The 20,095-nt window shown below is 42.1% G+C and overlaps 1 protein-coding gene across 5 annotated transcripts in view; it reads left to right on the top strand.

Moving 5' to 3' along the window:
• Positions 1-11,849: 11,849 nt before the first annotated feature.
• The window catches only part of ATXN7L1 (ataxin 7 like 1), a 115,116-nt gene continuing 106,870 nt past the window's right edge, over positions 11,850-20,095 (top strand). For 3 of the 5 annotated variants that reach the window (XM_035331720.1, XM_035331730.1, XM_035331740.1), the window contains exons 1-2: positions 11,851-12,159; positions 12,648-12,716. In XM_035331720.1, coding sequence (XP_035187611.1) covers positions 12,045-12,159; positions 12,648-12,716 — 184 coding nt within the window. In that variant the 5' untranslated portion in view covers positions 11,851-12,044. Of the gene's footprint in view, positions 12,160-12,270; positions 12,392-12,647; positions 12,717-20,095 lie in introns of those variants that run through there. The other 2 variants (XM_035331750.1, XM_035331759.1) reach the window with 2 other exon arrangements.

Below are 20,095 nucleotides of genomic sequence, written 5' to 3'. Positions count from 1 at the left end.
TTCTCATGATTCTGGTAAAACTGTTCTTTTCCTTTTTCTCCATTGTTTTCTTTTTCTAAATAAGAAGAAATGATGATGATGATGATGATACCAAAAAAAAAAAAAAAAACTTTCTTTGGTCCTGTATTACATCATTTAAGACAACACCTACATCTGAAGTGTCTTGCCTGCTTAATACATAAAATCCCTTCAGGGAGCAAAATGAAGAACAGTTCTAATTTCATCCAAAGAATACATTTCTAACTTTAGAAAAAAATATAATAGAAATGGAATATAAATATACTATATAGGAGAAAGAGGGAGAGCCATTGAAAAGCAGTTTCATCAGACAATCTTGCTCCTAATAATGTCAACAAAGTCAACTTTTTTCTAAATATGGTTAAATCTCCACATGAAACAGATTTATATGAGCCATAAATCTTTAAAACAATGAACAAAATTCACGGGGAATTGAGTCTTCAGCTCTATAGAAATAATAGTAAAGGGCAATTCCCTTTAGTAAAGCAAGTTCAATTTGGTAACTCATTCAATTCAGACTCTTGACAAACATTCAGGGTGGCTCTTTCTTCACAAAAGAATCAATTACGTCTCCTTGTCTGTTGAAGTGTAGCGCTCTGATAGAATACACGGGGTATTTCAAGACCGTATTTTTTAAGGTTGCAGATAAGAAGAAACAGATTCTTCATGTACTTTAAAATCTGCTTTTATAATTGCAGCCAAGGATACATGTACAAACATATTTTTTTTTCATTTATTGGTCAGATTTAATGGAAATAGAAAAGATCCAAGAAATCGTTCAGTATAATGAAATTGCAATTAAGTTAGTCCAGGAGCATTTTCCAAAAGATATAATGGCAGGGATTATAAAGGAGAAGAATAAACTGAAAACACAGAATGCCAAAAATCACCATCTGCTGAGATGATGGAGTATCATGCTCAAAGCTGTTAAGGTGTTACTAGAGCTGTTGTATGTTACAACATTAAACAGTTAATTGCAGTTCATGGGTTTGAAGTAAAAGGACTGGGGCCTGCTTTTTGCCATAGCAACCATGAAAAAGGAAATTTCTTAAAGCATGTATTCAATGTACACCAGGATTAAAAAAAAAAAAAAAAAAAAAAAGTATATGTATTTGAGATACAGAATTTAAATTGTAATTATTTGGAGAAATTCTTCTCTCCAAATTTACATTCAGAGTATCCTGGAGAGAATAAGACATTTATTCAAAAATTACCAATGGTCTTTCCTGAGGGACAAGAAGATGTATTAGATTCTGTATCTTATCTCACTACGAACTGTTAAGATGACTCCTGCTGCTTAGGTAAACAGAGCAGTGAAATGAATGGATAGAAAAGAAAGGAAAACTTCTCTCTCATTGACGTGTGGCCAGTTGTGCTGCAGGCAGGATATGGGCATAAATGAATCAGTCAAGATCACATGTACTATTGTTCACCTTTCACTACTCCAGCCATTTCTCGTGTTTGCTGAGGTCAGCCTATCAGTGCAAGAGAAGTTAAGTTATGAGGACGTTTCTTATTGTTTAATCCCAGGTCAGCTTGAGTTTGAGAGAAGGACAAGAGAACAGGAAAGTAAAACAACAGTGACATCATGAGAGTTTGATACTGCTGGAACTTACCCATGTGCCCTTTTGAAATAAAATGCTGGTGACTTCAACCATCTTGCAAGAAGTGGTCCAGTTTTAATGGATCACCGAGGGCTGGAGACAATAGGAGGGGCTGCATTTCACCAGCCCTGAACTAACTGAAGGTTTGAATAAGGAGATGTTTTTAAAACATCTGTTCTAACTGCTGAAAACAATCATGTCTATGGTATCTGCCAACTCTCATGATCTTCTGCTGTTGTTTTAAAAGTGTGCATGAGAAATTTTACAAAATCTAGGACCAATAATCCTGTGGCCAACACAGCATGCTCTTAGACTTTTACACCACAAATGCAGCATAAGAACTGCACAGAACAGTTGGCTACGTTAAGATTCAGATTGACAAGGACAGACTGAGGGTTTTTTATCAACTGATGTATAAATTTCCATAGGCAAAATTACTAAACCCTGAATAAATGGAGGAATTCATGCACATATGAGCCCTTTCACGACCTAGAGATGCCCTTCAAGTTTTCCCTCTGCAAATCCAGGGGACACATGGTCATGGCACAGTGCATCTGTTAAGTCCTCCAAAATGACCACTTCTAACCCCTCCAAACTCATTTATCCATTTCTAGGAATTCATATTGTATTCCTATTAAATGTTGCGTTAATCAAGGGACTGTTGTTAGGTCTGTTCACCACCATTATTCACTCTGTTTACATACACCCTCTAACATCCTATTTGTATTTGTTTATAACAGCATGACACAAGTTTTGCTTCACTGGTTAAGAACAGCTTCAGAAATACTTAAAAGTGCCCATCTATACTGTGACAGGAACACAGAATTCAGTAAAATCCCACTGCTTATGCTACTAACAGATTTGACAGAGTTGTATCAATTGTGCTAATTTTGATGATGCATGAGGGCATGGAAAGAAAGGTTCCATTGTTCTCGTATCCAGAAGAGTAGACACCTCTTGCCACAACGGACTGACAGTCCATTTATGCTTAGACAGATAATATTCTGCACAAGTTTTCAGCCCGGTATACATCAAGCTTTCTAATTTTGGTAGCCTTTCCTATATCACAGGCTGCAATTGCAATAGTATTTTGAAGGCATTAGTAGTCGTAATGCCAAGAGAAAAATAATGTTCTTAATGCAGCAGGAAAAACTGGTATTCTATTATCAGCTTAATACAGGGTTCTTGAATGTAAATATCAATGCGAGTCAAAATGTAAGAGCTCAGATTTAGTATATACAGAATAAGACTTCAATTCCCCATTAGGAGGAAGAGGAGTTTGTGTTTAAGAACTGCTTTGAATTTGAATATTTTTAATTGATCTTATATAATAATAATTCAGCAGAATTAAACACAGAAGGAATCTACAGATGTCCACCGTCCCTTAAAGGAAAAGCATTTTTTTTAATCTGTCAGTGAAGAGATTCAGAAAACAACAGCCAGTTCTAGCTACAATCTCACATCAAATAAATGGGAATCTAAGGTACAAAATACCTAAATACTAGTTTTATAATGATTTTAGTTAACGTTTTTTCCTAAAACGGTATTACTCACTTTTCATTAGTCTTGTAACTTTTGCATGTATGAGATGTCTCGTGCTTAGTACCTAGAAAACAAGACAATTCAATGCCCAGAGCTGCATCACTGGAGGTTATTAGCTAGTTAAATATACGATAGTTATAGACCTACAAAGATTTTCTTAATCTGAGCCTGGAAATTTGGCTAAAAATCTTAGCTCCTATGCATTTCAGAACTGTGCAACCTTCAGAGACAATGCTGAATATTTTTATTAATGTATTTACTTTTGCCTTCTTGACTAGCTATGTTGCATTTCACTCCATGTGTCATTAGATCTGTTTGCTTACACTTGGTCTGCTTGAAGGAAATAGTGGCTACTCATCAGACCATGGTTTTCCAATAAACAGACCATCAACGGATGACCTATTTTTATCATTATGAGGAGGATTTAATTACAACATTCATTAGATCTGTGAGACCATAAATGAAGTCCATCCATATCTGGTCTCTGCAACCTTAGTGTCTGTAAAATGTCTGCTGAAGAACTTGACAGAAGTTCAGGCTGGCCTGTGAGACATTTTGAAGAATGATGCTATCAAAAAAACTGTGGGGAAAACAAACAAACAAACAAACAAACAAAAAACATTGCATGCAAGCTGCTGCTTAAATATCAAATACATTTTTTACTTCAGTTGCCTTTAGTTGCCAGGCATGTCACTCACTGTACCCAAATTCCTGCTCTGGCCTTTGGGATCCATTTGGACTATAACGAATTTCCAGATGCTGTATGTGAAGATGCTATCTTTGACTCTCCTAGCTTGTGGTTGGAATCTCTTAAGGACAAAGCTCCTTAACAGTTAGTGTGTCAATGCAAGGAGCTACAGGAGACTTCTCTGTACAATAGATCAGACACAATTGATTTCTGGCACTCCACTTCCAGCCTCAGCCAGAAATACAAGAAGAACAGGCTTGCGTTCTTCTGTGATTTCAACGTCTGCTTCCTGTACAAGCTGGAAATAGGACATACCATAACAACTGCCAAAACATTTCAGAACCTCAAGCAAGGTTTGATTTGAGCTGGCTCCCTTTGAGCAAGGGCCCGGGGAGCCAATGTGAGCAGGCCTGGCCTCCTCTGCTATCAACTGATTTAGGGCCCAAACATGACCACCACCAAAGGCACCACCACTTGGCCCTCGCTGAAACCTCTCATCTGGCTGGCCTCAAACTTTCAGAGCTGGGCTGAAGTAAACTCAAATGGCTTCTGAATGCCAAGGGACAGCCTGCATAGGCTGCAATTTGGGTGCCTTTACCTTAAGCACCCTGCCTGGCCCCACTGGCCTCCCCACCTTGCTGGCTGCTGCCCTGGGGAGGCTGGGGGCTCCGTTCTGCCTCGGAGGGCTGAGGATGTATCCCCATTTACAGTGGACATCATCAAGCTGCTGGGAGGGTGGAACACCCCAGAATTTGTGGAAAACGTCAGGAGGGTGACGGGGGAGAAGGCCCCTGCACCAGGGGACAGAGGCCTCCAGACAGGGCCAGCACCAGGCCGTGGAGGACGTCTAGCTTCCCAATGAGAGGCAGAGCTGGCTTTCAGAGCTGGCTGCTGAAAGGAAGGAAGAAGAAAAAGTGGTTTCTCCACAAGTGAGGAAGCATTTAGACAGAAGAAACTCCAAACAGTTTTCTGAGGAGAGAGGCAGCTCACTGGCAGGAGGCGGAGAGAGTCATCAGGGCTGGGAGAGACATATGGGAGAGACCTGTCTTCTGGTGAGGGAGGCAGGAGGAAGACAGGCTCCGAACTGCAAGGCAGGGGATAAAAAGCGGGGCAGGGAGTATTAAAAGACGTGGTGGTGTGTAGCAAGGCAGCTGGACCTAAATGGGTGGTCAGTGAGAGGCTGGGGGCAAGAAACAGACCCCAGGACAGCGCTTCACAAGAGTGACCTGGTGGGAGATGGAAACCCATCCTGCAGTACTTTGGCTAAAAGTGACAGAGAAAAAGGAAAAGAATTCAGAAAATGTAAGTCTGAGAGAAAGAGGGATACAAACAGGAGCAATATGGCATCTATGCTGAGAAGGAACAAAAGAAAATTGATTATGACCCATTGAGAGAGATGCAGTAAGTTGCTGTGGTGTTGTGTGCTGCCTACGCAGTGCTCAGGTAGCATGCACAAGTGTGTGGGGTGAATGGAAAGGGATAATATGCATTATTCAACAGGGCAGCTTAATTTTTAATGTAAGTATATTTCTACACCTACATCACGGGAAATGTGTGAAAATCTTCGGGGACCTGCATTTTGTGGGTTTTGTTATTCACATGAGCATTTTGAGGGAGCCAAGTCTAGGAAAGGACCGAACTGTATGAATGCAGACTTAATACTGAGGCGAGGTAACTTTCTCCATCCCCAAGTATCGTGCAAAATCTAAACAACTTTGTCACATCTTTCAAAAATGTAGGGAACTCCAACAAGTTTCATGTTTTCTGTCCTGACTGGATGGTTAAGAGCCTATATTGGATATGGCCATCAAAAATATTTGTATTGCCGTTACTTACCAAGAAACTGTTCCAAATAAAACAAACCAGATAAAAATTTAATATGTAAAATACAAGCAATTTTTGCTGCACCAATACTAGATATGCTTAATAATTTTAAGAAGCACTATGAAACATGTGCTGCTATTTTGAAACAATTCAACTGTGATCTTTTCTGGGTACCTGTCAGTACAGGGAATTTCAATTTTAGCCTGTGAAGTACTCTTTGACCTGTCATTTGTGTCTCCCATCTTCCCAAATAGTCACATTGTTAAGTATCTAGCTCTCAATCTTCTGCAACCAATGCACTCCCCCGACCTGGTCTAACAAAGTTTCTTGTCGCAGTTTTGTCTAACGGAGTGTTAGATGAGGGACCCTGGGTAGTGTGTTTTAAGAAGTGACTTCGAGATCGCTGTTTGATATGGGTGGTACCGTATCACTGAGACCAGATGTTCAGGTGTCTGGTAGAGGCCAGGACATGGGGAACGTTCTTGAGTGAGCTGAAGTATTGGTAAGGAAGGTTGGTCTGAATGAACTCTTAGAGGCTCCTGACTGAAACCTGAAACCCTTACAGAAAAAGAAAAAAAATAAAATAAAATAAAAATAAAAATGAAACACTTGGCTTTGCTTCCTACAAGCAATTGGTAAGTTCCTATGTCCAGTGAAGATGCATGTCTGCACTGTACAAAGAACTCCTCTCTAGAAATACAATGATAATTAGTGTTACTAGCTTTGATAGCAGAGGCACGCCAGCTCTGGTAATACAGTAGGTAAGATAAATTATCCTCTTGAAGAGCAGGATAAATGAGCTGCAGTACAGTGCTGTGTTAATGCACTTATGACTACAACCAATGTGTGAGCAAAATTGTTTATAACAGGCTTTTAGACACTGGAACAGAAGGATGTGCAATTTATTTTTTCACACTGCTTGCATAACTCTCTTGGGTTTGAAATGCGTAGTTAAGTGTTGATTTCAACCTCTAGCTCATGGCCATTTTTTGGTAGTATTTTTCTTTAAACTTTCCAGAGTTCACTCTAATAACATAATGTACTGTGCATTTTCTGTGCATAGTTCTGTGCAACATACCTTTCTTTAGATTTTCTGTTTCATCTGATTAGTGCTGCTGTAGTGTTTCAAGCACTGTTTTCTGTTTGGGGTGAAGCAATTTGAAACGCTTGTTTGAGAAATATGTTTTGTTGAGATACAAGAGCGGTGTTATGTACAAGAAATTATACTGTCACTTAGAATTTCTTTTTCAGTTCTCCATTTCTCTGACTGTTTCTTTTTTTAAGTGCTGGCTTCTTTGGCTAAGATGGAACCAAAAGCTTAATTTAGACTTCTTATTCTTGTGCTATTTCAGGGGACATTAAAATAGATTTCTCTGCTATAAGTGTCTATTTAATTCAGTTTTCTAGCTAAAGGCTTTTATGATGGCATTCGTATAGTGTTTGAGACACCTTCTGAGATCACAGAGTGATCAGAAACAGTACAGGGACTGAACTTCCGTCAGAAACGTGGCTGTAGGGAGCGGGTCAGAGTGGTTTTTACATTTGGCTTGCTAGGTGCTGAGTTGTTTTGATGGCAATCCTGTATGCATCCACTTATAGAAACCTCAATGCAGGATTTTTTAGGTGTCCATTCTGCTTAACTAATTGTAATTATCACACAGCGGACTAGGATGCTACACCGTAGAAAAGAAAAAGTTTCAAAATCAGTTTCACCACAGAAAGGCAGGACTATTTGTGGGTTTCGCACTTTCTCAGTCCCAGCTTCTCTGGTATCATTTCCCCTGAGATGCAGATTTCGCAATAAGGAGAAATTTCGTTTATCCACTGTGGAAAGAGAGACTAACTACAGACAGATAACCTACAGGTTAAAGCAGCCAGCTAGTTTGCTGGGGCTTTTCTTATGCAAACTCCATTGCCAACTGTCTTTAAGAAAGTCCTGTGATTCATTTACTGTTTCATTCCTACCAAAGTGGATACGTGGGTTCATAAAACTGTCTGCTATGTAATAATTCCTGTTCTATAAGACAAAACCACGATTGTGGAAAATCCATTGTAAAATAGGATTCTAAAAAGTACTAATGAATCTTGCCAAGCTGCTTAAATGATAATGATTTTGTCACAAGAACATCATATGTTTATAATCTTGTTATGATACTGAAACCTTACCCAGCTGTTTTTTGTAATACTTTTGTAGCCAGTTTAAAGCCATCTGGTGCACTTATTGTCAGGTATACATGATTTAAAGCAGAGGTTCACAAATTGTTGTTGTTGTTGTTGTGACTGCACATGCAGCTTCAGCGACCTCATGGTATTTTCTCAGTAGATGACAGTGGAGTTGAAATGCAATCATGTCATTATTTATTTGTACACGGTGATTACATGTGATGTTCCTGACAGCAACATGTGAGAACTGCTGTTTCGTTTTGTTATCTCTCAGCATTCAGATCCTGAAAATTATAGAAATGTTGAATTGATCTCCATACAAACCAAAGGCCAGGACACAACTTTGCATTTCTTCTAAATGCTGTAACTTTCCCTGTGATTTTACAAAGCCCAAGTCTTTAATTCTACTAAGTGTACGTAGGAACATATGATTTTTATCTCTTGCTTGCTTAGTGGAAAGCTTGCATTTGGAGATTGTCTTATTAAAGACCAGTAATATATGGATTAAAAAGATTAGAGTTAAGTTTCATCTGTATTTTGCTGCTTATTACTTAAACACCTTAATTTGCTTAACGTTTTTTTAATTCTGTGTAATGATTAGATCAGTGTAGTATTTAGAAGCTGCCACCAAGATCAAGGTTGCATTATATTAAATTCTGAAAAACACATAGTAAGAGGAAGCCCCTACTTTGCATTTGAAACAAACAAACAAAAAAAATCCAGAGGGACTGGGGAAGGAAAGAAGCACCTTTCCTGACTGACTGAACTATTTTGTTGTGGCAGAGTGACTTGTTCAAGGTTATAAAATAATTAAACTTGGTGTGTGCAGGTGGAAAAGAAACATAAAGGATGTTTCATCTGCACTTTCATGTGCGTTTTCTTTACTCATTTCCTGTGGAAGTAAGTCTTCCGTGATTATAATGTTTGTGCCTTTCCCTCCCTTTTTTCCTCTCCATCTATAACTTTTGGATCCCTTCGACTGATACCAGCAAATTTGAAAGAAGAGTCTTAAATAACATTGTTCTTCTACAAATGCTGTGAAAGCAGATGCCGGGAAGAAGAAGAACCCATCTGAATGCCCCTTTTGCTGTAAAGCTGCAGCCAGTCACATTCAGCACAGCAGAAGCTTCTGAACTACCAGGTCGCCCATCGTCCTGTCTCACTGTAGGGCTCTGGAGCAAAACATACAGCCGTCCATGCTACACACACTGGTCTGGCTCCAATCTGGAGTGAAACAGCATTCAGGAGGAACCCTGGTGCAGAAAGGAGGCTGCTTTTCTGTGGCTTCAGGGCTTGCACCCTACAAGCCAATGGGATGGGGTTTATTCCTTGGTGCAGATCACACAGGTAGTGAGGACATAAACAAAGCAGAGCTTGCACATATCAAAGAAAAGATGGTGATCACTGGAAAGTTGAGCATATCCGTTCTGATGATTGTGGAACCATTTGTTTAATGATAATGTTGCTCTTGAATACATATGGTAGGGAGGAGGAAGAATTCCTTTGGGAGGGCTTTGGAAACGTTTCTCTCAAACTGTAAGTCACTGGATTGTTTCTTTTTAGGAAGGAATTGGTACATCTTGCATCTTTGATTTTATGCTAATTTTCTTTCATATGGTCTGTTTCTGTTAGAGCCTAGACTGTAGATCTGCAGTGTGTCATGGTAAGCAGCATGTAGATTAGTGCCATGTGTTAAAGTTGGAAAGTTTCTTCACTTTTTTGCTTGTTTTGTGGCAGCTTGTATTAAATAGTTTCCCCCTCCCCCCTCCCCTTTTTCTCAGTTGTGTGGTTAGGAATTGCTTTATTGCTTGTGTATCCTGTGGCAGTGTTTAATATTAGTTAGATGTTTGGCCATATGTACTTCCCTAAAATCTTATGTTGGTTTTCACTGATGGGGATTTCCTGGGTGCTCGCGTCTTCCTTCTGAATCTTCTCTCCAGATACGTTAGCTTCGGTAATCACAGAAGCATTATGGCATAAGGCTGTGCAGTGCAACTTCTTTAATTACCAGACTATTAGGCTGTCGTCAAGAATTTTCGCTCAACTATCTTGCAGTCAGTTTGAGCACAAATGCCAAACATGGTTGACCATTAACTTCATGACATTTAGTATTCCGCCTAAGGAATTCCATCGCGCTATTCCTGACTAAAGTTTTATTTGCAGTGAGCATGGTTTAAGGTTTTTTGTTTGTTGTAATATGCTATTGAAATCAGGAGCGTGAGGTATTTAATTTTGAAATAGGTGCCTGTTTTTGTTGCCAGGAACAGAAATAGTGGGGGCTTTGAAAGTATTAAGAAAAAAAAACAGGAAATATTCTAGTATTGTAATGATGGTTTAATAAAAATTGAAACACGGGATTATTTTTATCCTGAGTTGTCAAGTCCAGTCTCCCGTTTTTGCATGCAGCTATTATATAGCTCATTCATTACCGGAAACCTTCTAATTTTCAACCTTAGCCTAAGCAATTTATGTCTATTTGTTCTTTATTTTTTTCTTCCCCATTGATGATTGTCTTCTCATAATTAAAAGCATCGATCATATCCATTTCCAGCTATTTTTTTCTAGACTAAGTCAAGCTCTTCTCATACTGTAGACTTTTAATTCCTCTGATCTCTCTGATATCCTTTTCCACACTGTTTTATAGGAAGACTAACTTAAAGTGTTGACTAGAATTGTACTTAATATTCAAGGTAAGTCTCGCCAGGGCTTTGTATCATAGCAAGACTGCTCTTCCTGCTTCTGGAAGTTGCACGTGTGGTATATCTAAGGTTACACATCCTGTGGCTGCTTCACGTTGGTTGCTAACAAGCCTGCCGCGACTGACTGATTTTCTTTTGAGGCGTACTTTGGCGAGCTTTCTGATGCTTTGATTGTTTTAATTGTGTTCCTGTAGTTTCTTGTAGCTAGTGTTACATGACTGGAGGCACTCTGGCCAGGCCATATGGTATGAAAGATTTTAGGCTTGCCTCCAGATATTAAAGATGGAGCTTGTATACTCCAGCTACTTTTTGGAAGGGGTGGAGTGTGAATGCTGTCTGTATTTAATACAGCATCTGTTGACAGTGTATATGAGGCAAATAGTGTTTGTCCTTTGCCCCAATTATTTATCCACTTTAGTGCTGTAAAGAGCCCGATCTCCATGAAATTGTAAGAAATTCACTTAAATCCATTTTAGGCTGCAGTGCCGTGTGCCCATCTCCAGGTCGCTTTGCTGACTTGAGCAACTCTTGTAGTGCCCCTCTGGGCACTGCTCCAACCCTTAGCCCTGCCCTAGGTGTTATTTTATTTTTTAGCCTAGATTAATGGCATGCACTGTCCCACAAAGGACTGGGGCAGCAAGAAGTGAGTGGTGACAAAGGGTCTTGAAGGAGGGGCTGGGGGGAGAGGCAGGACGGGGAAGGGACCCCTGGAAGGCCACACCATCACCGAGAGGCGGCTGCTGAGCTGGAGGCTTCGCTCTTCAGCACCGAGCAGCTGAATAAAGTACACCGTGTATGGAGTCGTGAGGCTGTCTGCACGCAACCAGGTGCTTCACCAGCGTGTGTGTGTGGCTTCGTGGGCAAAAGGTTTATGCTGTAACTCCTTACATGAGATACACTCAGTTAAAGAGTTTCCACGGGGTTTGCTACCCTTACCTCAACGAAGCAGTGACACCAAAGCGCCACAGACCTAGCACTGAGTGCAGACCCCGTCCGCCAGCAGGCGGCTCGCCGTGAGGTGAAGCCCCCCGCCGTTATTTCGGGGCTCGCCGCGGACCCCCTCTTCCTCCACACGCCGCTCGGACAACAAAATGGCTGTGGCGGGCGGCGATCCGCGGCGGCGCAGCTGGAGGACGCCGACCGGGACACCCCGGGGTGCGCGTGTGTGTGTGGAGGGGGGGTGCCGGGCTCCCGAAATCGCGTCCCGGGGACTTACTGCGGGGCGAAGCGGGGGCCGGCGGCAGGGCCCCGGCGGCGGCGGCTGTGGCGGCGGCTGCGGGGAGCGGAGCGCAGGCGCGGGGGGGCCGCGGGCATGCGCGCTGTGCGGCGGGGAGCCCGATCTGATAGGGAGCAGGGGCTGACACTACCCCCGTGTGGGCGGCGGAACGTCCCGAGGATGACGTGCGGCGTTCTCGAATCCCGTGTCTCGCTCGTTCGCTCGCCGCCGCCGCCGCCGCCGAAGGAAACGGGAAAAGCAACAAGGAGGGCAGGAGCAGGCGCGGCGCCATGGCGGCCCTGGAGCGGCCCGTGCCCAGTCCCGAGGCGTTCCTGGGCCAGCCCTGGGCCGCCTGGGTGCGGGAGGCCGCCCCCCCGCACGCTCACGGCGCCGCCCCCCCGCACAGTAAGGGCAGGGACCGGCCCCGCGGCTCCGCGCACGCCGCTCCCCTCCCCCGGCGGCGGGGCAGGGGCCGGGGGGGGCCGGGGGAGGGGGCCGGCAGGGCCGACACCCCCCCCCCCTTTCCTTCCTCCTCCTTCCTCCTCCTCCTCCTCGCCTGCCGGGCCGGGCCGGGCCGTGCTGCGGGAGGTGCCGCCCCCCCGGGCGCTCAGCTGACGCGCCGAGCCCCCGGTGCCATGTGTGCGGGAGGCGCTGGCGTGCTCCGTGCCCCGCTGCCTAACCCCCCCCCCCCGGGAATTTTAGGGGGGGAGATAAAGGGGGAGGAGGATGCCCTGGGGGGGGGGGGGGGGGGCGGGGGGGCCCCCGGGGGGGGGGGGGGGGATTCCCCCCCCACCACCCCCCCCCCCCCCCCCCCCCCCTTTCGCTGCCGCCTCCCCCCCGCCGAACAATAACTGCACACCTCGGGCCTGCCTGACTCTGCTTCTCTTCTGCAGGTGTAGAGCTAGAAGAGGCTGGAAAGGAGGGTGGAAAGAGCAGGGAGGTTATGAGGCTTAATAAAGAAGGTAAGTGGATAGTGCTGGCACACCTCTCTACCTGTCTGTTGGGTCTCGGTGGCTGTGGTTTGGCCTTGGCAGGGCAGGCTGGTGGCACGCAGAGCGCTCTGCCCTGGACGTTTCGGGGCTGGATGCACGCAGGTGACTGTCACCGTGTCAGCTTCTCCCCAAGTGTGAGCATAACAGGTGTATGCATGCAGTTGGCAGGCATGCTAAGAGATAAGGTGATTTTAAGTCAAAAGACAACCACACGTCAGTGGCCATATTGGATTTTTTTTGAGGACTCTGGCCCTTCTTGGTGCAACAATTCACTCGCTTCTCTCTGAAGATGAGCATATAAACCCGGGAATCAACTTTAGGCCTTATATTATCATCGCTGGCTCACGCAAAAAAAATGTTTTTATTCACTGAAATAGTCTCTTGTGATCTTTAAGTTCATTCACTTTACGTTAAATCATGTTTTATTCTTTCATTCTCACAGCCGAGTGTGATTTACAGTCAACTGAAGCGGCCAACATGTAATACTACCTTATGCCAGGCTAAGTCATGTGTATTATGCAAAAACAAATATAAAAGGTCATTTGGGTCATAAGGTTTTCTGGTACCGTAAATACGAACAGGCAAATTCCAGGCTAATAGTATTTGCTAATATGCCATACTTGACATAGTTCTGTCAGTTGCTGAGGGAGAAACTTCACTGGTGAGCGTAGGCAAACCCATTTGACACATTCTGTTTGTGATGTGCGTCCTTAACACAGTACTGGAGTAACACCTAATGCAGCTAGTGAATTGGTTTGGGACATATTTTCATGTAGCTTTCTATTTGTTTCTGTTCTGTTAAGAACAGTGTTATGCACTTCTAACCTTCCCATCGCGAGTAACACTTGTGAAATCGGTTCGTAACAAGTGATCCCATCATAGTGAAACTTCTCTGTGACTTATGGGTGCTGAGAGAAATCCCACTATTACCTGTAATGTCATAATACATATTCTGAAATGATGTTAAGCTTCTCATCATATTATTGTTGTCATTACAGGCGTTTAATTTTGAGCATCTTGGCAGCTCAAATGAATATTAGGTCTTATAAACGAGCCCTTGAAAAAAGAATGAATGAATCAGTAACGTAGATCTGTGTGATAAACTACAAAATTGGAGTGGAGCGCACATTAAATAAAAATATATTAAAAGCAGCATAAAACCTCCACTTTGAAAGACCTCCGTAGAGATGCCAAGCTCGGTTGTGTTCCCATCTTGACTCTTACATGCCTGAACTCTATTTTGCAGCTGAAAAATAAGTTAGAGACAGAACTGGGATTCTAACGTAGTTTATTTATAGGTATACGTTCAGGGCTCAAACAGTCTGTGAGTCCGTCTGTAGCGATGAGCATACACTTGATTCTAAAGCAATTGAACAAAAATCTTGCTACTAGAGCTTGGCCTTCATAAGGAGCGTAATTTGTTGAGGTTAAATATTTTGTGCCTAGAAGTCCTTCAGCACAAATTCTCATTGTGGAGTTATTTGAGACATAAAGATTGAAGAGCATCACTACTCCTTAGTCATACCTAATATGCAAATCGTTTCCTAGAACGAATCAGTCTAGGCTGTGAGCTGTAGTCTCTCCTTGTTTGCTTTTGGGGAGTTTTGAGACTCCATCAAGGGAGATCTATTTAAGCGTGCTCTCCAGAAAAAGTATTTCCAAACAAAGTGTAACGTCGTTACTGCTTTGATTGTGACAGGTGTGAACTGCTTATTAGCTTTTATGGTGCTTGCGTTGCAGTACAGTTTAAAGGAAAAACAAGAAACTAACAAAAATGACTGTCGTATTTAGAAAACAAAAAGCTTTAGGAATTGTTTTGTTTCCAAGTGGTAACTTGCTTGGGATCACTTAGGAAGAACTTCCACAAAGTTTGAATAAATTAGCGTGTGTCAAAATATTTCTACTGTATTCACTTAAGCAGTCTGTTAATACAGGTGCTTTCACCACACCCACCCGTGTGTCTGAACGCCCACTGTAAATCTTCCTCGAGCCTTGCTATCCTTAAGAGTAAAGGTGGGGAAAAATCTGAAGGGTTAGATTGGTTTACAGAAAACATTGCTGACATACTTGCAGAGACGCTTGTGCTCTTATTCGGATCTTGCGCACATCTGTTGCGTGAGATGTTGACTCTTTTTATTTGCTTTGTTAATAGACAAGGATTGGAGTTGTGGTAGGTCTTAATACCAAACCCAACTTATTTTTGCTTCACACTCTTAGGTAATTGTGTAGAGATTCTTATGCCATTTGTGGTGCCGGGGGATTGTAAGCGAGCGGTGTCTTACAAAAATCAGGCTTTATGTGTATAAGGTAACTGGGGTGACAGATGGGCAGGACTGTAAGTATTAAAAATTACAGCCCTGTTCAATAAAGACAGTGGAAAATCTGATCTTGCTACACTTGCTTCTTGTAGTATTTGTCTGGGTTTTGTCAACTTTGATCAATATGACCAGATTTGCCCGGCCTTTCACTTAAAAACAGTTAGGCAAGGGGCGCGTTTGGATGAGTGAAGCCGTTCATAGGGAGGATGGTGTGGGGAAGGGGTGGGAAGGCGGTGATCTGTTCCGTACCATGACAAGGTGCCTTGTTTGGGTTTGGTACAACCAGGTGTCAAAAAGTGCTTCCATCCAGCTTCATCCCTATGTCGCTGCCTCCTTTCTGGTCATATCCTATGTGTATTAAAGTGACAGGCTGCTCTTCCTCCTCCTGGCAGCCCAGGTGGGACTCAGGAGATGGTGTTCTCCAGGGGCAGCAGGGAAATGGGATCCCAAACCCTCCTGCCAATGTGGTGGGTACCTCTTAGCATATCCCTGGGCCAAGGGGTCACGGTCCGGCCGTGCTGTTCCTTTCTGTAACACAAGAGATGCCTGAGGCCGCGTGCACCCTATGCCCCATCTGTAGGGAAGAAGTAATGCCATAGAAAGATTGCTTGCTGCTTTCTTTTATTCTACAGTGTGTGTATATAGGCAGCACAGAGGGAGAGAAATTTCCTGAACGTTTGTTCAGTTTTGTAGACAGAATTGCTTTTTGCATGCTAATACTTACTTTGCGTTTTCCTTTAGTGATGCAGTTTGTCCATGGTTGACTTTTACTGGCACGTAGATTTGTGGAGAGGGGATTACAAAGTCGCAAGTGTTCACAGAAAATGAAAAATTTTATGCATAAATGTGTGTGCCAGGAAGAAAAAAAAAAAAAAAAAAAAAACACTTTATCTGCTTATCTAATCAGGAAGCTGAAACAGTATTGTGTAACTTATCTGAGAAATCACTACCAACCAACCAGCTTAGCTAGAAGAGGGGTTATCAGAATAGGAGAAGCATTTGGAATTTATATTGAAATTTAAAAAGTTGAATGGCATATTTGAAGAATTGAAGATTTTCTTATCGATAGCGTGCATAACAAAACGAGTCTATATTTATTTGACAATTTGTGTCCTGTGAAAAGTCACCATAACTGCATGCTTGGAATAGATACTGTGGCATTTTATTACCAGTAATAACCTATAACTGTTTTAGATGAATTTTGGAGGCATATGTTTGACTTCATACAGCATTTAAGAAAATAGAAGAATGTGAGTTTTTTCTTACCTACGGAACTCTTGTTTATTTGTGTATCAAATCAGTTTAGCAAATGCGCAGGGATTAAGTGCTGGGAGTATTTCTAGGCAGACACGGGCTGTTAAGGAGCAAAAGATATCCTGCGTATCTTTACTAACTACAGCAGGGTTAAATATGACCTGTGGGATTTAGATCTAAATCTGGGTACTTGGTGTCATAGTCAACTTCAGTTTCTCAGTTCAGTGGGTTTGCATTATTGAGGTTTCAGTCTGATGATGTGTGTGTTTTGTCTTAGATAATCTTGTCAGTAACCAGACTTTCGTTATTTTTTAGCATTAAGAATGTTACATAAAATATTCTGTTTTTCTGATGTTGCGTTAAAATTTGAGATTTTCTGTATGATAGTTGTGCAGCCCTAAATGTGACCGTTTTACTTGAAGATTGTACGTGCAAACTAGAGGGTTTTTTATATATTGGATGATTGTTTCCAGTATTTTTCCTGTTTTGACTTCCCACGTGAATATCTGATGGAAAGTTTTCTGTTAAATGCCCTGGTAACATCAGAACAAAATTAAAAGGATGCTGATTAGCTCTGCTTTCAGTATTTTTTTTTCTTCAGAAAAGTATCTTGATGATTTTATCATTCCTCATGGAGAAATAAGAAGTTAAGGAGGATGGGAGATGATAGGGAACACTTCTATAGGGGAGGAAAAGAAAGATGTAGCATACAGCATTGTACTGTATGAAAAACAAGGAAGAGAACTAAAATTATTTATGAGAAGATTGTGAAAGAAGAGAAAGCAAGCAGCTGGTTAATGTAAGCATAGGGAGTTTATTTGATTTCTTTAATTTTTTGTTTGCCAGTGGTTTGTGGATGGTGATGTCTGTCTCCTTTAAAAACATACCAAAGAAAAACTTAAGAGTAAACCATTATTTTTTTTAATTGCCTTCATCTTTCACCTTTTTGTGGTGGTGGGGAACATTGGGAAGGGCTGAGAGGGGAAAATGGTAATGGTGTGCCCCAAAAGGAAGAAGTGAAGAGGTCAGCAGATTTAGGTCACCTTACCTTAGTTGATGATTTGGGTTCTTTTTGTTTGTTTTATGTTTTGAAGTGGGCAAAAGAGAGGGATGAATACTGTAATACTTTATTTCTCTTCCCTGTAGGCTAATAAGGTCTTCCAGAGATGCTGGTTCTTAAGCAGATGTAATATTCAGGTAGAGCTTGGTGAGTGAACAGCCTGAGAATTTGCAGGATACAAAAATGTCTCTGTCCTGGAGAGAAACTTTTCCTCACCGTTCTTATTTTATGCTGAGGATAAGAGTAAAGAGCAGAGGTCCCAATGGGGGTTTTCTTCAGGATGAGAAATGACAGTGGGTTTGACACATTTGCGCTCAGGTGTTTAAATTCCCTATCAGATGCGATACCTGACGCCATTTATTTTTCCGTGGATAGCTTCTGCAAGGGAAGTGGAGTCTCTCCTGGTTGTGGCCTCAGATAACGCATCTTAAGGACTGGTGGTGGAGGAAGAATGAAATCTTGTGTGTGATTGTGCCCAGAAATTTAGCAAGAATTGTAGGTCAGCTTTCAGAAAACAACTGTGCAACTGTGAGGCTAGAGTCTATGTCTGTTCATCAACCCACGCTCTGGGTAACAAAAGCAGGGTAATGGGAATGCTCTCTGGTCACAGACATTCTATGGTTTGAATCAGGATTTTGAGGTTTTTGAATATGGATCTAAAACTTATGTTCTGTAAATGACTTCTTCAAAAGCTCTGTTTTCTTAGGTGGCACATATCTTGTGTTCAGACGCATATCATATGTTCAGGTGATATTTCTCCCAGTATTTGTGTAAGAGTTATTTTGAAGAGCTTAGTCCTCCTTTAGTTTGAGGCATGTCTTTTGAATGCCAGTGAGGAAAGCATGTGTGGCTTTCTGTCCACTGCCACCACTGCCACTGGAGATCTGGCTCTGACGTTCCTTCTACTTGTAACTTCTCTTGGGACTTGAGAGAGAGAGAGGGAAATGACATGTCTACAACAGTGTACCCCAAGCCCTGTTGTCAAGGCTGAAAGTGAAATAATGTGTATCTAATTTTGATTGATACAGAAACACGTGTGCTTCCTTGTAGATCTGCCTCTGCATGTGGATTAGAGTTTATAGATGAAATACAGGTTTCCATGCTTAAAGAAGGACTACACAAGTTGTCATTGAGAAATGGAGTGATTTCCAAGAAATGGGCCTTCTGTTCCTAGGTAACTAAAAACTAGGGCATTATCAGGTTCCGTTTTGCCTTTGCAGCAAAAGATGTTGGCCATTTAGCCAGGCCTGAGGTATATGAGATGGGAACAGTGGAAAATCCTATAGGAAACATGGTTAAAAGTGTTTTGTTTAAGTTATGGATCACTAGAGTGATCCATTCAGTCTGTTGGCAGAAAGCTTAAATTTCTGGTGGTCCCAGTGAAAGTTCAGACGTCTAACACTATGTGCGTCACTAGGAAAGATCATTTGCAGTAAAAGTAGTGTATAGATATGAGTATTTCTTAGAGTTAACTCCACCATAAGGTTATATGAGTGCCATGACAACTTGTTATTAAGAGTAATTTTAGAATAACTAACAAAAAAGATTGTCAGTTTCTATTGGATATGGATGAATGTCAAGTTACTGAATGTCTCTTGTCTTCCAAGTTCAGCTTGGTGGAGAATCTCTTTGGCTTGCCCTTGAAGAAGCTGATTCAGGAGTTTATGGTGCAGGGTGCCAGGTGAAGCTAGTAATTCATGTGCCAAAAGACCTGTGGCTAATGCTGTAGTGAAACAGTAAGGGTGTTTGACAGATCTCTCAGCAAGTCTGTAGCGAGAAGCCTTTGATGGTTCTCTTTCTGGGTGACAGAGAGACCCTGTTTGGGAAAGTGATCCAATTTCCATCATAGTGCTGTGCATCTGTCTAAGCTGACTCAGATTGAAGATGGAATCCTGCAGTTACTTAAGACAGATATGGGGCAGAGGAAAACCAACTAGTGCATGCGTCACTTCTCTCATTTCTTTTTTTTTCTCTGTCTACTCTCTGAGATTGATTGTTGATGATTTTAAGGGATTGGTTGTGTTGTAACTTGTTGTGTGGCTTATTAAAAGTTATAATGAAAGCCACTGATGTTGTTGAAGTGAGCTTTCTGATTGCTTGTGGTCTTATACTAAAGAGAAATAGAGATGTCTTCCTTACTTCTGAAATGCCACGATTATTGTTCAGCAATTTCCTTTCGTGTTTCATTCACTATGTTATATTAATAATACAGCCCAGCATATCTTTCTCCCTGCATTCCTGACAGCAAAAAGACTTCAGAATTGTTTGGTCGCACTGATTTTTGGTGTTGGTGATCGTGTATATACAAATAGCGTGGTGTCTGGGGAAGAAAAGACGTGGTTTTCCCAGATCCCAAGGAGTGTAAGCCAGAAGTAGCAAAGAACTCCAAGGCAGAAGGTCTAGGTCCTGTACAGCTGCTGGTACCAATTTATTTCTAGTGCAGTTTCACGTAGTCCCCAGGCTCCTCCTGAATCGTCTGTAAAACGGAAGCAGTTGTATTGTGACAGAGCCGCGTACAGCACACAAGGGGTTTAGGCTTGCTTCCCTTTCCGTTCTCTTGGAGCAGGTGTTCAGCACAAGAGAGAGAAGAATGTCTGGTGAAGAAACATCGAGATGTAAGAATGACTGGCAAAGGACAAGTGTTTGTGGGGTTTGAGTCTGTGAGGGGATCTTTGCTGTGCTCTTTTCTTTCTTTTGTTTATATGTATTTTTTTTTT

The sequence above is a fragment of the Oxyura jamaicensis genome, chromosome 1 (assembly GCF_011077185.1).
Source record: "Oxyura jamaicensis isolate SHBP4307 breed ruddy duck chromosome 1, BPBGC_Ojam_1.0, whole genome shotgun sequence".
Taxonomy (NCBI): domain Eukaryota; kingdom Metazoa; phylum Chordata; class Aves; order Anseriformes; family Anatidae; genus Oxyura; species Oxyura jamaicensis.
This window is presented reverse-complemented; position numbering and strand designations above follow the sequence as displayed.